General features: G+C 37.7%; 1 protein-coding gene across 2 annotated transcripts; it reads right to left on the bottom strand.

Annotated features, from left to right (window-relative positions):
• Positions 1-338: 338 nt before the first annotated feature.
• On the bottom strand, positions 339-19,918 carry VPS36 (vacuolar protein sorting 36 homolog). 2 transcript variants are annotated; one of them, XR_013953265.1, is made up of 14 exons: positions 19,789-19,918; positions 18,977-19,045; positions 15,321-15,391; positions 13,935-14,049; positions 12,411-12,500; positions 11,072-11,158; positions 7,897-7,929; positions 7,710-7,787; positions 7,164-7,298; positions 6,227-6,292; positions 5,642-5,706; positions 4,908-5,052; positions 2,602-2,678; positions 339-2,515 (listed from the first exon to the last, which is right to left on the bottom strand). XR_013953265.1 is itself a non-coding variant. In XM_080598836.1 (14 exons), the coding sequence occupies exons 1-14, from the start codon at positions 19,882-19,884 to the stop codon at positions 2,422-2,424; spliced, it is 1,161 nt and encodes a 386-aa protein (XP_080454962.1). In that variant the 5' UTR covers positions 19,885-19,918; the 3' UTR covers positions 339-2,421. The 2 variants fall into 2 exon arrangements, 1 of the variants encoding a protein (XP_080454962.1); XM_080598836.1 differs by having other exon boundaries at positions 4,968-5,052.
• Positions 19,919-19,969: the final 51 nt, after the last annotated feature.

Here is a 19,969-nt window from a genome sequence, read left to right as displayed (position 1 = left end):
ACAGGGTGTATGTGTGGGTCTGACTCTGACTTCACGAGGGAGCCAGTCTGTGCTTCCATGGGCATCTACGGTTTTGTGATTTTAGCCTCTGACACGTCACAGGCTACTAAGCAACAGAACCAGGGCATTTTAGCTGCATTTAGTTCTACCTTTTAATTTTAAATTGAACCTGACCTCTACCCTTCTGGGTAGAAATCAGACAGCAAAAATATCTCATAGAAATATCAAGGTTAGAGGGGAAAAAAAAAAAAAACCCACAGAACCACAAGATTTTGATGTGTAAAAACTTTAAAGCTGCCCCAAAACATTTAGGAAGAAAAAACTCACAGAACAGTCTATTTAAGAAAAATCTTTTAATTTTTACTACTTTCTGGCAGTCATTTTCTCTTGTTTATGTTTAAATTTTAAACCAGCTATATGATCTGGCCACTAGATTTCTTCCCTACAGGAAGAAAAAAAAAAATTGAGGAAAATCTTGGGAACAAAACGCTCAAGAAGGTACCATCATTCTAAATACATCATCTTGTTATTGCTTAATTAAGATACCGAAACGCTCTGGGTTGGAGCAACAGAGGCTGGAAGTTTACACTTTGCATTTCCTTTCTGTCTTTGTGCTTTCTGGCACAAGAGATGCCCCCTTGTGGGGAGGGGTTCAGGCCCACAAACCACCGGTCTCCCCTTAGCAGGTTTGGGTATCACGCAGGAGAAACAGCCTTCATGAACCAGCTTTTTGCTTCGGCATTTCTTAACTTCCAGTCCTTTCTTAGACAGATGTTGCCGAAGTACCTCGCATAGATCTCTTCTGTGGGTTGTGGGGAGGACGAAGGAAAGCAGCAGGCCATACGGCTCCTGGACAGACGGTACTGGATGGTTAACACAGTAAGAAAGGTGCGGCACAGTTCTTTCAGCTGCGCCAAATCCATTAGTTCTAGCCACTTCCGTGAAACACAGATGAAAACTGCCCTAAAGAAAGCACTCCATAAAAGTCTGCTAGTGACAAGGATAAGAGGATACAGTTCTCTAGATTTAAATGAACATCTGACAAATCAAAAGCATCAGCACTGTAGGGATCTCCACACTGAACTCATTATTCCCAGTTTCTTAACCCTGTTTGAGCTATGGTAACAAATAGCTCTGACAACGTTTTCAGGCTGCAAAACAAACACACGCACCTTTCTCACCTTTTCTGTGATGCTGATTTGGCTTTACAGCCATAAAGCAGTTGCATGTATGTTGTCCTTGCCCATAACTTGAATTAATTTTTTTATTTACTAAAACTGGTCATTTCAAAAAGCTGAAAATTTAACTGACGTGGATCATAAACATCCACTGACCATTATCACCATGACAGATTTTCAAGTAATAGAACAACTCCACTGGAGTTATGAAAGCTGAGGGCATCAAATTGCATTCAGTCTGAACACAGGGTGAGGAATACCACACAAAATGTTAACTCGTGACTACTAAACATAGGGCGATAGTCTTCCTCCTCCCTTCAGTATTGAAAGTACATTAATTTTGGCATACGAGGCACAAGCAAAATGAACCGTCTCTCTGAAACAGTAACAGGCTGATGAAGCCTAATCTTTCATTGAAGTACAGGACAAAAACCAAGCACATTAGAGCACTGAGTCTGGTAAAGTGACAGAAGGCTACTACACCGCACGATGTAAAGAGAGGACAGAGAAAGTGCACCCAAAGTGCAACACAATGAGACAGGAAGGGAGATGGCAAAGAAAGAGAAGGGAGGAAGTCTGTACTAACAATGCTTCTGTCTGAGATATTAGCATAAGACATGACAAAATGAACAATGCTTTCTAGATTCACATAACATCTGTTAATCTCTCCTGCAGCAGGTTCTTTCTGTCTCAGAGCGTAAAGAATCCCAAGATCCTCTCAGAATACTTCATCACTTCAGGGAGAAGGGGTTACGCTACACCGTTTTGTTCCTTATACCTCGGTACACACTAAAGTTACTGTTCTTATCGCTACGGATGCATCTGTCTGCTTTGTTGCTCTAGACATAAATAAACTGAAATTGGAGTATGCAATAACCTATGTTCTGGGTGCCGACGCTCATGGCAGGCTACGGGGGTATTCTCTCCACTTTCACTTGTGTTGAATCTTCATCACATTTTTCTTGAAATGAGAAGTTACAGAGCACATCAAATAAGACCTGAAACATGAGCTAGCCAGCTTGAGACAATTACTACGTTTCTGACCTAGTGATTCCTATTTTCTTTTGGTTCTGCATAAGAAGATTCATTCAGCACTTGAAATACCTGAGAACTGTAAAGCATTGCAATGTTCACCACTGTTGCAGTTGACAAAAAGTAAAAAATCTTTGAAGTCAGTTGTGGCAAGGGTTTTGCCCTCTGCTCTCACGTTCAACTGTTACATAGCAGATGTACACAAACTACATTAGCTTTGCGTTAGAAATAAATTTGGGTAGAATCTCAAGCCTTCCACCGAATCATCTCTGCAAAGATGGCCCATCTTCTCAGCGAGAAGCAGCCTAAAGAAAGCAAAAGAAGATTTGTTGCATTAGTTGAGGACAACTTGATAATGAAGGCATTATTAAACACAACAATTATTACTTACCTTTCTTTGGCTAAGAGAACAGACATCCCCACCAGCTTTGCAAACTCATCAGCTGTGAGAGAACCTTTTTCAGATACCTATCAAAAACAAACACACAGATAAACAAACGAGGGCATTAAAATAGCAACTCAGTCAGGTCTAGCCTTGTAAAGTGATAAATTGGTAGCAAAACTCTTGTGAAGACAACTAGTTTGTTTGCATTTTAAAAAATAGCTCACAGACAGCAGTATTCTGTAACAATTAGTATTTACACAGCTCAAGTGTACTAAGTGATTCTGCAGACTGTGAAGCTCAAGTGAGGAAATAAAAGCCAGCAGGGCAGGACAGGTCATCCATTTAGAAATCCACATCATCTTAAAGGGAGGTGGGGAATTTGAGTTGAATTAAGGCATCTCTACTGGCTGTATTAAATCCCAAAACCTCCTTACTCCACCCTACGTTATGGCCTACTAGTGGGATCAGTAAAAGCCACCATCACATTCAGATAACAGAAAAGACAGATACAGTCTTGGGACTCAAAACTTTGGTCCCATTGTCTCAATCACGCTGGTTGATACATGTGAAAATGAAACTTTCTCACACAGGTTGGCATGCGGACGCTTAAAATACAAAACGTTAAGTCCAGGATTATTACAGCATTGAATTTCCTATATAGACATTTGATTTATTAGCTACAAATTATTTCTTCCATTTCTCCACTGATTAAAGCAAACTTTCACATCCACATGTAGTTGCCATTTCCTGCTTCCCACATAACCAGGTGGGGAGGGATTTACTCTGCGTCATTCCGAGCACTCCCTGAGCAGCAGTATTCCTTTTGCAGAAACTCAGATTGAATTAGTCCTAACTTCGGATTTCATGACCATAAATGATTGCATCTGAGTACTGGAAGCCAGCTATACAATCTAATATGGCATATGGGTCATTAACTATTTTTCCTTCCCAAACCACCACTCTCATCAAGAGTGACTTTGGCTCCCATTGACTTCCACATCATCTCTTGTCTTCGCCAGCCATTCTAAACCACATCACTCTCCTCTCTGAAATCCTGCGATTTCCTTTCATTTTTTTTTCTCAGAAGTTTCAAGTTACTGCACATTATAATTTAAGCACAGGGAGCTTTTGGCCACTATTCTGATCTCATCTTCCCTTTCCCTTATGGGCTAGCCTTCCTCACTCAAAGCCTCTCCCTTCCATTTTTCTGTGAAGTCAAAGCCCCATGTTATGAAAATAAAAGAAAAAAGGCACCTCATTAACAAAACCACCATCTGTTGCTTTTTGTGGTTGACCTCATTTGTTAAGAAAAGGCCTTTCCTTTCCTTTCAGTGATAAGCCCTCTTACTGAAGGCAACAAATTAATTTGAAATATATATATATTAAAAGACTGAAATGGACTAGGTATTTTTCTGTAAGTGTAACAAAATAAATTGAAAGGATTAACATATACTGAAATATTTAAGTGTCTTAATTTTGATAATTGAAGAAGGTATTTTTTAGACAGCTATACACATTCCTCTTATCTAAAAGATCTTTTTGGTGAGAGAGTGCTCTAACAGTACCAATCACAGAAAGCCACACTGAAGAGTCCACTTGATTTATCAAGTGAGAAGATGCTTGTGATAGCTCTACTTTTTCTTCTTTGACTGCCCAAGTCAAAGTCCTTTTTGACTTATGTCTAACTTTAAATACACCCAACCACCTTTCATTCAGCTTTGTGAAAAACAAATTCACATCCCACTGGAAAACATATAGGAAAACACACCACATTAATGGGACAGCAGCACTTTAAAGAGTCAAGACATAGCAAGACCATGAATGTTTACCACCCTGAGCAATCTATGCTACTTTTTTTTCTCCTGATGAAGCCAGCTTAATTCTCCATCAATTACTCTGCAACTGAGTGCTCTTTACAGCAAACTCAGTATAAAGTGTTACACACACGATGTGCTATTTTACAAAATAAACCCAAACCAAACAACTAGCCATATCAACATTTAAGAGCTACTTTCACTACCTTTAAGCACATTGTGTACAGAGACTGAAGTCCACTTTTAAGTTACATGCTTAATATACACCATGAATTTTATCCTACAGCACAGAAGAACTGGAGGAAGGTTAAAGGTTAATGAAGTTTGAAAAGAGATGCAAAAGTGTTTTATTCCTTAAGGAGAAAGCAGTGACTAAGACTGCACAGCATTTTGAAGATGAGAAGTGCTATTTAAGTATTACTGTTAGAAGATTTTGGAAGTGCAATATTTTGTATTTTAAAACCTCAAAAGGAGGTCCTGTATTTTACATTTTTATACCTAATGTATTTAAGTATCCCCAGCACAGTTTGAACACTGAAGGAAGTGAAGTTCACATACTGTCTCTAAAGCAGAAGCTACCATTTCCTCTTCGTTGTGAGACTGGAGCTCAAGCACCATCACACCACTGTCAAATATCCGAAGCCTAAAATCAGGAGAGTCAAAGTTACTAAAAAATCCGCTCACACGGTTATAACCACATTCAAAAAGAAAAAAAAAAAGCCGTGTAAAATGAACTTAAAATTAAAAGCATCTTCAAAGCCTGAAGAGACAGGCAAGAGCTAGGCACACGCCTAGCATTAGTCAAACACTTTTCTCAGTCTCAAAAAAGTTACAGAATGGCTTGTGCCAGAAGGCACAATCTAATTCCTACCCCGCTGCCATGGGCAGGGACACCTTCCACTACACCAGGCTTCATCCAACCTGGCCTTGAACACTTCCAGGGATGGGGAACTATGTTGATAGGCAATATCAACAAAGGAGGACATAAATGGTTTGACACGGAGCAATCATTCAATCATCCTATTTCATTCATACTGCTACATATTCTACATATCCATAGCAGACAAAGTGAAAGACGGTTAAAAATTAATATTTTAATATAGAGCGGATGTTGGTGCATTAAGTAGCTCCTGGATGACTTTGTTTAAAAAAAATAGCTGCTGTAGGCAGGTAAAGTATTAAGCCTGACTTGTGAGTACCATGTTTTATAAGTACATCTGTAAATCTCTTACCTTAGTGGTAATTTCAGTGACTCCAGCATCTTACAAGCATTTACTAAATCTTCAGGTGAGAGCAACTAAAAATAGTAAAATGTTTATTCACAGTTTGCAATTCCAGTATCAGTAAAAGTTACAACAACTACAGCTATAATATACACTAGATTACATAATTTTGTTCTTTTTTTTCTTTTACACTGTTGTCTACTCTCTTGGCTTCTACACTCCTTCCTGATCCCTTGCTATGTTTTCTGTAACGCTCCTTCTTGCCCTGTTTGCAGAGAAAATTGATGTACTTTGGAAAAACAATCCCTATTCTTTAGTATTCTGTCCTTACAGTTTTCTTTCTAGATAAGGATGGATTATTTCTTTTATACAGTATTATAAAAGGCAGCATACATTATGACAAACTACAGAGAACACAACCATTACGTGGAAGAAGGAGAAAGGAAAATGGTGAACATTTCTCATTTTAATGAAGGGCTTATAACTTCTTGTTGTTAGTGAGCAATTGGTAGGGAATACTTTTGCACTTTTTCTTCAATTACCTTATAAGGGAAGTACATTTTACAAAATATTTAAGACAAATCAACTTCTCACCTCTAGTCCTCGTGCACGATTTACCAGACAGTACACTTCTGTGAGAGACATGATTCCTCCTCTCTCCTGTGTAAGTACAAGACTGGTAAGAGAAATAGTATTAATCTAGTAAACGCAGTATCTTAACTTGCATTTGACTGATTAAACAGATAAAGCTGAGGAGCTAAACGATGGCCTTTAATGAAAAAGCTACCCAGGACAACACCACATATTTCTAGCATTAGTTTGTTAGATGATATCTTTCTCTAATCATTTTAAAATGTAAAGAAAGGTTGCTATATCCAAAAACTGAGAGTTACTTTGAGCAACCATAAAGAATAAGTCACGGGAACAAAGAATTTCAATATATTAAATCTATCAATCAACTTACAGCTTTTACTTTTCAGATAGTTTGTTCTTCTGATCATAGCAGGTAGCACATTTATTCACAAAACATACTATATGTTTCTTAGGAGACATATAGACTTAGAAGTTTCAAAAGGAAATCAAGGTTTTTGGCAATAATCTTGAACTCTGAGAGCTTCAGATAAATTAAAATATGATGCATTACTAAGAGAGAATAAGTATAGAATTTTTAAACAGTTTGAAGAATGACTGCTTATCTTTTCAAAGTTACTGTTGTTTCTTTCTAAAGAAAATAATGCTCTGTGGGAAGAAATAAAGGTGGTTCAAACAGAAAGGCTGCTAATGTGATTTACTAGATATCACCAACATTTCATGAATTAGAAACCAAGATGCCATTACTCCAAACAAAAATTCATACACTTAAATTTTCTCAATTGGAAAGAGGATATAGATTCCTTCCATAAATGCTCAATACGAGGCTGTGCTGCTAACTCTGAACCTTTAAAAATAGGCACTGTAATACACCCAAAACACATTTACATCCAAATTCAGCAACACACAGAAAACACTGGTGCAAAATTAGGTACTTTACCTCTAATGGTGTCTGCAGCATTCCAGCTAGTTGTTTCGCCAGTTGCATGTGGTAATGCGTACCAGATCCATGCGTTTCCCTAGTGACTGGATTAGCTATACCCATACTCAGCAGGTATGATTTGAACCTAATGGTCTAAACAAATAAATAAATTAGAAGTACATCAGCCTGTGCATGATTCTCATTTTTAAAACACTTTGATTTTATTATTACAAGACAGTTTCAGTGAGTAAATCCAATTGGTTTACTGCCAATAAAGTCAATTACTAGCAAAGTGAAGGCAACACTAATACAATTTATTTTTCAGCAGCAAACCACCAATGAAAAGCAGAAAACTGTCATCATTCTCTATGCAAAGGCAGCAAAATCTTTGTTTAACAAAAGATGGTCAAAATAAATACTAACATCAAACAGTGAAGTCTCTTTAACTAGAATTTAATAAAGAATAATTGAATACTTTTTCTTTTAACATAGAATTTATTAGAAAGATAGCTTTTGCTTTGCATAGGAACATTTCTGTTGATTCTAGAAACAAGATTCATTTACCTCATCCTCGGTGATGTCACCTTGCTTTTCTTTAATCTTATTAGCTATTGACTTGGATAACTCCACCATTTCCTTAGCCTATCAAGGAAGACACATAGATAAATCAACTTTCAGCTGAACAGAGAAAACATGTTTAAAACTGAGAAAACAAGCATAAGTCTACTGTGATGAGTCACACATGCCATACCTTCTCCATTAGTTTACTAAGGTCCTCAAAAGCCTGAAATGAAAAGCAAGACATTCCCAATCAGTATCATTACAGCATTCAGCTTCATGGATACAGTGAGCTGCCTTTGTACACCTATTTGAGCTAATTGTAAGAGCTGCTGCCACTATAGATTAGTATGTTATATGTTATATATAGTTCCTTGATGTATGAGAAGTTTGTTTCATACAGGTCTACAAATCAAAGTGATATAATCCATAAACAACAAGGAATGAAGGAAAACAAAAATCAAACAATCGTACACTTTTCTAGTGTGTACATTAGTTCACTATGGTTTATAAAGCCCATACAATAGGAAGGACCAGTGAGATATTGAGGTTGGTTTTCTTCAACCAGTTAATCCTCAAAGAGATCTATTGTTTCTGGACAACGGCTAGCGAGATCTAAAGCTACGGAAAAAAAAATCCTCCTGATAAGACAATTTTACTTTATTGAGTAGATGTTATTAAGTCAGTAAGAAAGTCTGTAGTTCCTTTAAAATAACCAAGAGGATACATTCTTTCACACGTATACAGTAGAGACACATGTACACCAGAGACAAAATCTCTGAAAACATGTCAACATCTTTTCACTTATGTACACAAAGGAATAGTGATGCTCCCATAATAAACAAAAACAGTTAAAATGAATGAAATAATGCCCATGAGACAACCAGAGTTATATAAATTAAGATTAAAAAAAAAAAATCAAAAAACATCTGAAAACTCTAGTTGTTGGACCTAGAAAGCAAAACACATGCTTAAGTAAAAACAGATCTGTACATTTTTTTTGTAGTCTGAGAAATTTTATCGTTTCCACAAAGCTATGTAACAAACTGGACATTCATCATAAGACCATGATGGCTTCAAGTCTGTTAATCTTAGCAAACTGTGATGGTCTCAAATGCAACAGATCTACAACTATCCGCAAAGGGCATTTTCAGGATGAAATAAAACATATAAAAGCAAGCTGAAAGTATAGTAAAAGGTAAAAACTTCAGTAATGATAACCAACTGGCATTAAAAAAAAAATATGGTGCATTTCAACCAAAAAAAAGTTAACAAATAGGTTTAAGCTATTTAAGAGCAACTCTCATTTCTGCCAGCCTCAGCAACACTGAGCCTTCAGGTCAGCTCTCTCAAGCACATGACAACCTGCCTGGGTGGTGAACCTTTCCAAACCACCTTTTTTGAACAACTGGTGTGGGAAAAGCTCTAGAGCCCTTTCAAGTAAAGCTTGCCTGACAGCAGCACCCCATCTCTCCAGCCGCAAATAAAGAAGGTAGTTCAGTTACAGTACATCAAATGAGAATAGATGCATCTTGCCAACAATTTCTAGCCAGTGCTTCTGTGCAATTTAGTATCTTCCTAACTCATTCTGACTAATCCCCCACTAGAGAGACAAGTTTTAGCAGAACTTATGCAGTAACGCTGTATTGTTCCCATTCACATTTAGGCACCTGAGTCAGAAGCTTGTTGGTTTGAGACTCCACAGAAGAGAAGAAAGATGTCTCTGGGAAGGGACAGAGATTTGGATTTCATCCAAATTCCTCCTAACGGTGCAAGTGACTGATTGCAGAAGTCTAGCCTCTTAATGCTTGGTACCTCAGTTACATATCCAAAATTAAGTGGAATGTTTCTTCTTGCATCCCAATCTGCCAAATACAGTAACTTACAATAAATTTCCCAATCTTTAGTGTAATTTAGATCCTTCTACTGTACTTGTAAGTGATATCAAAGTTTTCTAAAAAGGCTTTTCCCAGCTTATTTCTAATCTCTACAACGTGCATGAAAACACTGTTAATCAAAAGAACCCTTGATTTAGCTAAATAAACAGCATGCTGTGTCTAACTCCTCCCCCGGCTGACTCATGAGGGCAGGCCTGGAAACAAAGGGGAATGTGCACACACCTAACAGGAACTTCCTCAGATAAACAAAAGGCTAAAGAACCGGATTCTTATCAGCAGCGAACAGCAGATGCAGGAAGCCTTTTCCTGGAAGCCAGGGCACCATTTTTTAAAATTAAGTCATCTATAACATTTAAAGCTGGAGGAAGGCAGGATTTTACAAGTCATGACTTTCCTCCGTTCATACAACGCTTACAAATGGAGTTCTTTTACTCTCTGAAAAAGCTACAAACGGAAAAAATAACCAGACAATACCGTTTGAACTATACGGACTCGCATACAACCACAATGCCTTTTGAACCACACACAGAACTTCATTCACTATGTTGTTCTTCATAAACAGAAAAAAACATTCTAGCAGTATCTGAAACAACATTCTGCCTACAAAACTGCTATATATTTTTTTTCTTATACATCAGAATAGCAAATGCCTTTTTTTAATCACGGCATGCTGAATCCCATAAAGCTTTACCGTAAGAATCCATCATCGGTTGTCAACAGTTTATGAGCACTTCTGCATCAATCTACGTACCAATCTCTGTTAACAAGACAGAATCAGACTATTTCTGAGGATATTGCTCCCAGATAAGTTTGAGAGATCTTCAGTGACGAAATTAATGGATTCTGTTGTCCATCGGTATTGGCATCTGAAGTTCAACTACTGTCCTGTTTCTGGGAAAAAGGACAGTCTCCATCCAGCCCACGTACTTTGCATAGATACTTGTAACATCTCGCTGGCGCCTCGACTACTGAACACTGCTATAATTATAAACCTAAGTCTAACATTTAAAAAAAATGAATATTTATATGATGAAAACATAACTGCACCACACTTACGTGCCCTTAGTTCAGCATATTCTTCTTAATATGTATTAAGTTTTCAACTGAAACCAACCTTAGCCGTACAAACGCAAAAAGACACTTGTAATGGTCTCTTTCTGTAGCTGCCTCTGTGTTCTGCTTCTCCTGATGAAAAACTCACTGAACTCAGATTTCTAATTCTATCGAAACTAATTTCATAAACACACAGGAGTGTTTCCAAACAACAGTCTTCTGGAAAGGACTGTGTACATGAAGAAATACCCCTTATATATTTTGAAAAACCCATTAAAAATGATGTTAAAATATATACTCTTAGTCAATTCAGATTTCTCAACAAAAACAATAGTCTCAGCTGCCCCTAAAAGAAAGTGTGAATAAATGTAAATAGCTCAGACAGGTGGCTGACCTTGAAACTACAGCAGTATTTACCTCGGAAATGTTTTTGTCAGTCTCTTTTCTTTTTTCTTCTAATTTCCTTTCAATCCCTACAATTCCTATAGCTCTTGTTCTTCCTGCCTGCAAAAGAAAATAATGTAAAGAATCAAAATAGGAAACGCTAAGTTTTCTCATCCGCCTCAGTGTGTAAAAGCTTGTATTAGAAGACAGAAATATTCCTCCAAGGAGCTGATACCATACATACAATAATTCGTGTATTTCTTGAGAGTACATTTTTAAATCAGAGTCAAAAATTAAACAATATGCATAAAGCAACTATGAACTTGCTGTAGTATAGACAATGGTTATTATATTAAAGCTATTAATTTCAATATGCTTAATAGCCTGATCTTGACTGAGCATTTCAGTTCATCCCAATTAAAGCCTCCCAAGTCCATGTGAACATCTATACTACAGACCATGGAAATGCATGAACACATCTAAACATGAGTACCACATGAAATTGAATCTAAAGAAATGTAGCCACAGAAACACAATGCTAAATGCAGTCTAATTTTCCTTGCTGAGATACATCAGCATGGAGGTGATGGTGAACTTTTTATTTGATGCTAAATGTTTTAGAAAGCATGGCACTTAAGCGGCATTAGTGTCAGCCCTCAAATCTGACTGCAAAGCTTAGCATGGGTGTTAATGATTTGCTGTTACCCAGTAAGAACAGGAAGCAAGGCATTTTCATCACGTGATTTGTGGCACGGGGTACAGGCTTCCCCATCAGTCTATGAAATGTGACTATCACAATCACAAAACTGTTTGTGTTGGAAAGGACCTTAAAGACCACCCAGTCCCAACCCCCTGCCATGGGCAGGGACACCTCCCACCACACCAGGTTGCCCAAAGCCCCATCCAGCCTGGCCTTGAACACCTCCAGGGATGGGGAAACTGTGTTGATAGGTACTATATTTACAGAGGAGGACATACATGATTTGACATTGAGCAATCATTAAATCATCCTATTTCATCCATACTACTACATATGCTATGTATTCATATATACAACACACTCATATATAGAAAAAACACCCACGTGTTTATCAGTTTTTAACCTAGAAGTATGCAGACAAATAAAAAAAGGCAATCTAACATATGACAAAGATTCTCCATAATAACAACTTTCCAATTAGAATATAAATTTAAATCACATACATACAGGTTCCAAACAATTATATAATTATTTTTTTAATGTTCTATATTTGACAGATGCACTATATGGGGGGTGGCATTAACTGGAAACAAGATTACATGCAGATAATGATTTCAAACTAAACAAAGTGATGTGTAACATACAGAAGGATATCAGAAGCTCTGCACATACCTGTGGATCTTTGGTAACCTGAAAGGTCTGACCGGTAGGCACGTTCTCCCATCTCCTTTGTGTGATTTCTTCTGAGAATCGTCTATAGAACTGCAAACATTGAAGGATGACAACAGATGTTTCACAAACTATGCGGAGTATGTCTGGGTATTTTAGCATCTTGATTCATCTCCCAGATGAATCAGATTTCACTGTAAGACGAAGCATAGTAACACCTACACATCCACACTACAACATTACAGTGAATTTTTGACAATTGGAAAGGAAAGGTGTGGTTACTATTGCAGTTAGAAACTTCCATGAGTACTTCTCTTGTAAAATACTTTTTCAGATATTCAAAGTGTTCCAAAACATGCTAAAGCTAAAAATGTCAGCATTTGCTCAAAGGCCTGCTTTGAAAAGGAAGGAAAGTTGATCAATCCAATTTCTATTGATCTGTTAACAGAATAGCATAAAGTCAGGTGTAACTGACATACCAAGTTATTTGTTTAATGTTCATACTACAAGGAGGCATAAGTTGATTAGGTAACTGTCAGCGCTGACCACTGAGCAAAATCTAGAGAAAAATCTAATCTTACAGTTGTTCAAAGTTCGCATTGAGGTATTCTGAAGTCATAAAAAAAATGATCTGGCGTGTAACTGGTATGCTAGGTCACCAGTAAGCAGAGTATGTTTGATTTTCAAATAAGAACATTCACATTAAAATAAAGTTATGATCAGGCAAAACACCTATGCAATTATAATTAGGCATAAATCCACACTTGTCCTAAATTGGAGTCTGATCACAAAGAAATAAAAGCAAGTCTGATGAAGCAAATGCATTTATAAGACCTTTATAACTAATTCAACTTAAAAACTCATTTTCTGCAGTGAAACTGTATGTTTTTTTTCACCTTTCCAAGTCAAAATTCTCAGTCTCTTCCAGAGAGGATTTTGTACTGTGAAATTTTTTTTTAGAGGACAACTCCTTTTTTTTTTTTTTTTAAAAAAAGGAAAACACTTTTTAATGTCTATTACATTATTTTTAGAATGCTAAAAGTGTTTGAGATTAGCAGTAGGTAAAAAGCAAAACAAAAGAACACAAAGCTATGAGGCACCCAAAATCATGCAGCAATAAAATAAGAGAGATGATTAAGTTGTTTGATTCCTATTCAGTAGAGGGTTAGGTACAGAGAAACATCTTTGATTCTGTTAAACATCTAATGATTGCAGAGTCATCATTTTGGAAAATATTGTGTTCAATTAAAAAAACAATATAGGAAGTATAAGACTTTATCAAAACTATTAAAATTAGGATGAAGCCTAACAGTACCTCCTGACATTTTTGGAATTATATTTATGTTATTTAACCAAAGCATAGAACCCTGAAGGCTCATAGTGTTTGTCTTCAAAAAGGATGTATTGAAAAAGCTCCACCTCAAAAGTCAACATGGAAAGATCACGGAAAATTATCACTAGCACAGCAAGAGGAGAAAGGCATGTCCAAAGATCTGATGTACTGGGCTTGCATGGTACAAAACCTACCTCAATCTGCCCATGTTCTTTGAAAGAAAGTTTGATGTAGGAATATTTGCTGCTTTGGAACGGACCAGGCTCTTTGTTTGAGGAAGCAGGATGAAGATGAACTACTATTTTGGCACTAAAAAATAAGTAAAACAAAAGGGAAGAAGCAGATTTTTTCTATTATCTAAAAAACCTTTTTCTACAGTCTAAGTTAACCATTTAATCAAAAAATGTACCAGCTTTATCTCATGTACGAACTGATGCATGTCAAATTCTGCTTTACATTTGTGCATTAACATTTAAGTATTTTGACTTATTTAAATACCTTTCATTAAAACTTCTATACCCTCTAAAACAACATTTCACAAGTTTTAAATGTAGACACCATCAATTCTCAAGAATTAAATGCAACAGATCTTCAGATTTCAAGCAAGGCATTCTGACGATGTTATTTAAGGTAAAAGCTAATTGTCAAGCAGTGCATTTGATTTGGCTTTTGACTTGCAGTAATTACTGCCAAAATAAACTATCTTTGTCACAGGAAAATGGAAGGTCTCAATATTATGTTTAATCTGCCTAGCTTGTATATGCCACTTGCAAACACTGTATGTGAATTTGTCCAAAACCAACATTCAAAGCTAATGTGCATGGGAATAACAGTCTAAAATGACATCCATCACCAAAACAAACCTTGAGATAGCATTATTTTAGGAATATACTAGGCCACTGTCACAGCATGGCTGCAAGTCTGCCATTCCCATTTCATTTTACAGACAGTTTTTTTTGCAGGTCTTTATTTATCTGACTTCTCTGGCATAGGTAAATTACCTGATCTGTTCTGGGTACCCCCTGGATATTACAGTATTCTATTTATCTGACTGCATCTATCTACCTGGCTGCAGGCAGATGTCAACTACATAATTTCTCCTGTTAATCTTTTTCTTGCAAAACTTCTTCACACACACAACATACTGAATTAGTTACCCAGTTGAGGGGAAACACTAATTCCTTCTAACCATCGCTAGCAGTTCCAAGCTCAAAACCAATCATACGGTCACGTAAAGTTATATAATACGGGATCTGGCAGGGTTTCTATCCCCAGCCAGTCCTGTGGTATAAATGACTAAACCTAGCTTTCAAATTTAAGATTCGGCAACATCACTGTGACGTTGATGACTACTCAAAGAAAACAGCAAGGTGGAATACATACTTCAGTGATTACAAGATGGTTATTTAATAATTTGCATCAAATACCACTTTGTCATCACTCTCTTATGCATTTGACCTTAAGTGAGTGGCTGTCAGTCTGGAAACTTGGGTTAAAAATGGAACCCATCATGCATTACTACATAACGTATATGTGACTAATTGTCCATCTGAGAAAAAACAGAATGTTTATCACCTTACCTTTTTCCTATCCCAGCTGCTTGCTCTTCAATAAAGACGACCTGAGACAGAGGTATTGCAATGCAGCATTCCTAGAATAATCAATGCAAACACAAGAGAAATCAAAGCCATATCCTGACTTTTCATTCTCTTAAACGAAGTGTTTTCTTTTCCCATTTCACAAACAGTAGTGATTTCTGCAGGTGCTTCCAGAGACACACCAGATGAAATATGTTGGTAAGAATAAAAACAACCTAGTAAAGAGAAATATAAATAGAAAAAAAAATAATACAAGCTGAAAGCAGAGTTCTAGATGACCAAAATAAACTTAAGCGTAAATGTGTTGATTTTTGACACTTCGGGCTAAATTTATAAAAACCTCAGGAAATCAGCAAAACTTCAGTATCTAAATTCAAACTTTAAACACTAAAATTTCCACATGAATGTGGCTTATCCCTGTTGGTGCACAGTCCTCATAGGTTCTCAAAACATTTGCATTGATGTTACTTTGGGAGCCAAAGGGCTACCCAAAAGCACCAGTCTTCTCAGTGCTGAATGTCTAAAAGCTAGATTACCCTTTGAGTGGCGATAGACCAAGTAGGAATGTCTCCATCTATCCAATCCTCATGGACTTAGTTCAATAACTCTGTGTTGAGATTATGCTTTAGACACAAAGCAGAGCAAGAAACAAGACTGTATGCATCTGTGGGAGACTAACCTACCCAGGCTAAACTCTTCTTACATGTATTTGAGACAGAAGTTGCTCAAGGGAGCAATTCAAAGCCTAATTATGTGCCTGGTCCTGTTTTGGTGAATGTCTTCTTTCACACGACAGCTTGGTGATTGACAGTCACCCAGAATGCCAGAAACATGGGTTGCGTTCCCTCTTTCAATCTCTCTTCCATCTACCACACGACTGTCCCTAACACTAGGTTACAATGAACATTGTTATGGGGTCCTCTCAATCCCTGCTACCAAAATTGTTCTTTGCATGGAACAATTAAATGCACATTAAATCAGAGCTTAGAAAATTCTACATGCAGGAACTCCTACTAATGAGTAAAACTCTCACTGGGGAAAAAAAGCAAGGGTTGTACTTCCTGTTCTAGAAAATCTTAATATTTAGATATTAGATAATATTTAGATTCTTCTGTGGCTCCAGAGTTAGCTGCTAGTATAGCAGTTTGTAAAATGAACACAACTCCAGACATTTTAAATATAGGCAAAAAACCACTTCTGTAACAAAATAAGTTTCTGAAAAAGAGTCCAATTACATGCAATACCTACGTTTTTAAAGTGATTCACTCATTTAGTTCACAGCCAAAATGTTATAAGCTTACTGTAAGTACAAGGACTTAGAATCACCCCTTCCTTCCCAGTGTTCCTCTTCCCAAGAAGTGATACTAAATGAGAGGCGAGTTAAAAATGCTGTGGATAGATGAAATCAAAGAGTTTATTTGGATACATTTCTCTAACATCCTGTGTTGACATTATGTATGATTTTATGATTTGTAATGCTGTGCAAACCTGGCTATGTAACAAACTTAAAAGAATTGCTTAATTTTTCCTGTGGAAATTGCTTATTTTCTATACTTTTCAACTGCGGATGGTATGTAACAGCAGCTATAAAACACAGGTGTTTTTATGACAAGTTGTGCAATGTCACCCTAACAAGAAGCAGCCCCACTTACTAGTAAAGATTGTTGATACAGTAAAAAGAGACTCTACAAATTTATTCTCAGTAAGCTAGCTAAGGTTTCTAAGGCTGATGTATCACAACTGAGCTTAGCCAACTATTCACCATGAAAATAAAAGGGCATTGTGCTACACATTTCACTCCTAAAAGCTTGAGAAAGAATCAGCTTCATTTACCACACTAAGTCATTTGTGTACTACGGATTTAAAGTTAAAAACAAACAAAAAAATGCCTTTACTGACAAAGAATTAACCTGTACTAGATCAGAACTGGGTAACTTCTGCCATATTATAACATTCTGCCATCTGTGTATTTCTGCCCCTTCTCTTAATCAGCCCTGGAGCTTGTCTGAGTCTTTGCTGAGTTAAATTTAATCCTTAAAACTATTTTCTTATTCTCCAAGTTTCTTAAGTAAATTTGATGATCTTTGAAGAGTACAAGGAGCCGTGTGGCCTAGGTAGCAGCAAGATAAGAGAAATGTCATATTTTTGTTGAGAAGGAGAGAAATGAAGATCTGGACAGTTGTTGAAGTTGTTGACTTGCTGAAGCCAAAACATGCAATGTTACTCCAGGCAAGTATAAAGTCTGACTGCGAAGATTAGAAGCAATGCACATTGCAGTACATGCACCTGTCACAAAGAGATGCTAATGAAGAAATAAGGGGTGAATAGATAGCTTAAAAGAGGTAAATTAACTCACACTGACTGCTCAAAAACAAAACAAAACAAAAAAACATTCATTTATTTAGCTATTATTTACAGAATAGCTCATGACCTGGACAATCAACCTCTGACTTACTTAACAGTAATACCAACCTGGGGACAAGGTCTCAAAATAAAGCATTTTGAAAAATTTCAACTATGAATAGGTCTGCTTTTCCTGCAAACAATCCCTACAGGAAAATAAGAAGTGTTACTTTGCCAAAATTCAGAACATCTTTGGTGACCATATGTGTAGAAGGCTCTGGTAGCTCCCTGCTCTGGAGCAAGGATGTGATAATTGGTAGGGAATAGCCCTACCCTGGAGTGCAGAGGCACTGCAGCAACTCTTGCTAAAAGCTAGTTCACTGGAGTATAATACACATTTGAAAAGTTCTCACGTGTGCATGCTCTGTCTAAATTTTGGCTTTCGTGGCTGAAGTTTCTAAAAGACCGTGTCCAAAACAAACATAATTCAAGCTGGTTCTCAGAAGGACTTTTCCAATTGCAGCTGTAACGTGGTATACATTGTTTCAGCCTATGCTTAGAACTTCTCACTTGTCTGTGTTTTTTCATACCCATTTCTAGCCTGGACACTCAGGCTGTGGCTTGATGATACAAAGCATCCAACAGGGGTATTACACTGCAGTTTTAACACTGACAGTTCTAGCACTGCCGCTTAACCTCTAAATTGATTCTCCATAGTAGCACAGACAGATGTTTTGGCTTACTGAAGGGATGGTTCAGCACAGCCAGAGGCAATTGGAAATATAAGACCTGTACAAAATAATACTGCCACCAAACAACTCCTGTCATCAATTCATGGTCTAGGACTATCTGCTGGGACCAGAAACAGGGAACCTTGGACTTGGAAATGCAGTGAGGAAAAAAGGGTCTTGCTAGACCAGGAGCATGGGAGAAGCATTCAGATGACAACCTACATGACATTTTCACCTTCGTTATCAAAACCAACAGTTTCTAGTACATAGCGCTAGACTCTTCTTCTCTATATGTGTGTCATTAAAGAAGAAAAAATTACATGACTTGTTTCGACCCCTCCTCATCTCTGCATGCAATTTAATTAAAGCAGCATTGGGTGAAAGAACATTCCTGGTACAAAATTGTCTTTCCACTGCAAACCAAAAAATGGACTATATGTGTAAGACAAAACACACACAGAAGGAACAAAATTCTGTGTGCAGTGTTTTTTCATCGCAAGCTACCAGTTGCTTATTATGAAATTTACAATTGATTGACATGGAAGAGACAAAAGTGGGACTTACATGGTTCTTCTGATCCCTCCAAAGTAGTCTGTGTGTACTAAGTAGTAACACTCCACTATCAAATTTCACCTAAACAAGAAAAATAAAACAGGTCAACAACAGATTTAACCACTACATTGCATAAACACTGAACTTGGAAACATTACACATTAGGACAACATTGGAACCACACATTAGGATGACATTGGAACCAGATACAATAAGCTATTATTTTGAGAACACTTTTTTCCCCAGAAAACACAATAAATTATGTTAATGGAAAAAAAAATAGAAAAAAATAGTATAAAGGGATTATATGGATATACACAAGCTTCCTTTTTCAACTGCATAAAATTTCCCCCAGGAAATCCTGAAGGATCCTCCCTCCATATGCCATGCAAGATATGCAAACATCCCTAATTATCATATTTTTAAAAGGGCTATTGGCTTTGGAACACTATTTGCTGACAGAGAAAGCAGAAGTGGAAAGCAGAAGTTCCGCAAAAACAAAAGCAACCTAATAAGAACAAGCTAGGGCTGGCCTGAAATCTTCTTGCTTATCATATAGGAGCGTTTTTTCTCCCTGTTTTATCGTTGAGAAATGACTGGATTTATCAGTAAGCAATCAGTATTTGTGAAAAACATGGGGACAGCACGGCTCCTCACGGCACCAGCAGCTGCCCGTGACCCCACAGCTCCATATCCCCTCCCTGAGAAGCTCCTGACAGGGCCGAGCCCCGCCGGTCCCCGCCGGTCCCCGGGCTCGGCCTCCCCTCGGCCGCGTCCCCTCCCGGACCTGGGCCGGGTGCCCGCCGCCGGGCCGCCTCCATCACCTTCTCCTCCCCGTCGTAGAGGCGCACGCCGCGCTGCTGCACCACCAGCGTCTCCCCCAGCTCCAGCAGCCCGCTGGTCCAGGCGAAGCGGTCCATGGCGGCCAAAGCTCCCTTCCCCTCCCGCGAGGGGCCGACTTAGAACCGGGCCGCGGCCGCTCAGCTCTCCTCCGGCCGACAAGCG

The sequence above is a fragment of the Anser brachyrhynchus genome (genome assembly GCF_964034855.1).
Source record: "Anser brachyrhynchus genome assembly, chromosome: 1".
Taxonomy (NCBI): domain Eukaryota; kingdom Metazoa; phylum Chordata; class Aves; order Anseriformes; family Anatidae; genus Anser; species Anser brachyrhynchus.
This window is presented reverse-complemented; position numbering and strand designations above follow the sequence as displayed.

What these genes read in the sequence shown, in the direction of transcription:
- VPS36 (XM_080598836.1), bottom strand. Translation starts at nt 19,884, where the DNA reads ATGGACCGCTTCGCCTGGACCAGCGGGCTGCTGGAGCTGGGGGAGACG. An exon ending in CTGACAAAAACATTTCCGAG is followed by an intron (nt 7,930 to 11,071) that starts GTAAATACTGCT and finishes TTTTCATTTCAG; the next exon opens with GCTTTTGAGGACCTTAGTAA. An exon ending in ATCGTGCACGAGGACTAGAG is followed by an intron (nt 5,707 to 6,226) that starts GTGAGAAGTTGA and finishes TACTATTTTTAG; the next exon opens with TTGCTCTCACCTGAAGATTT.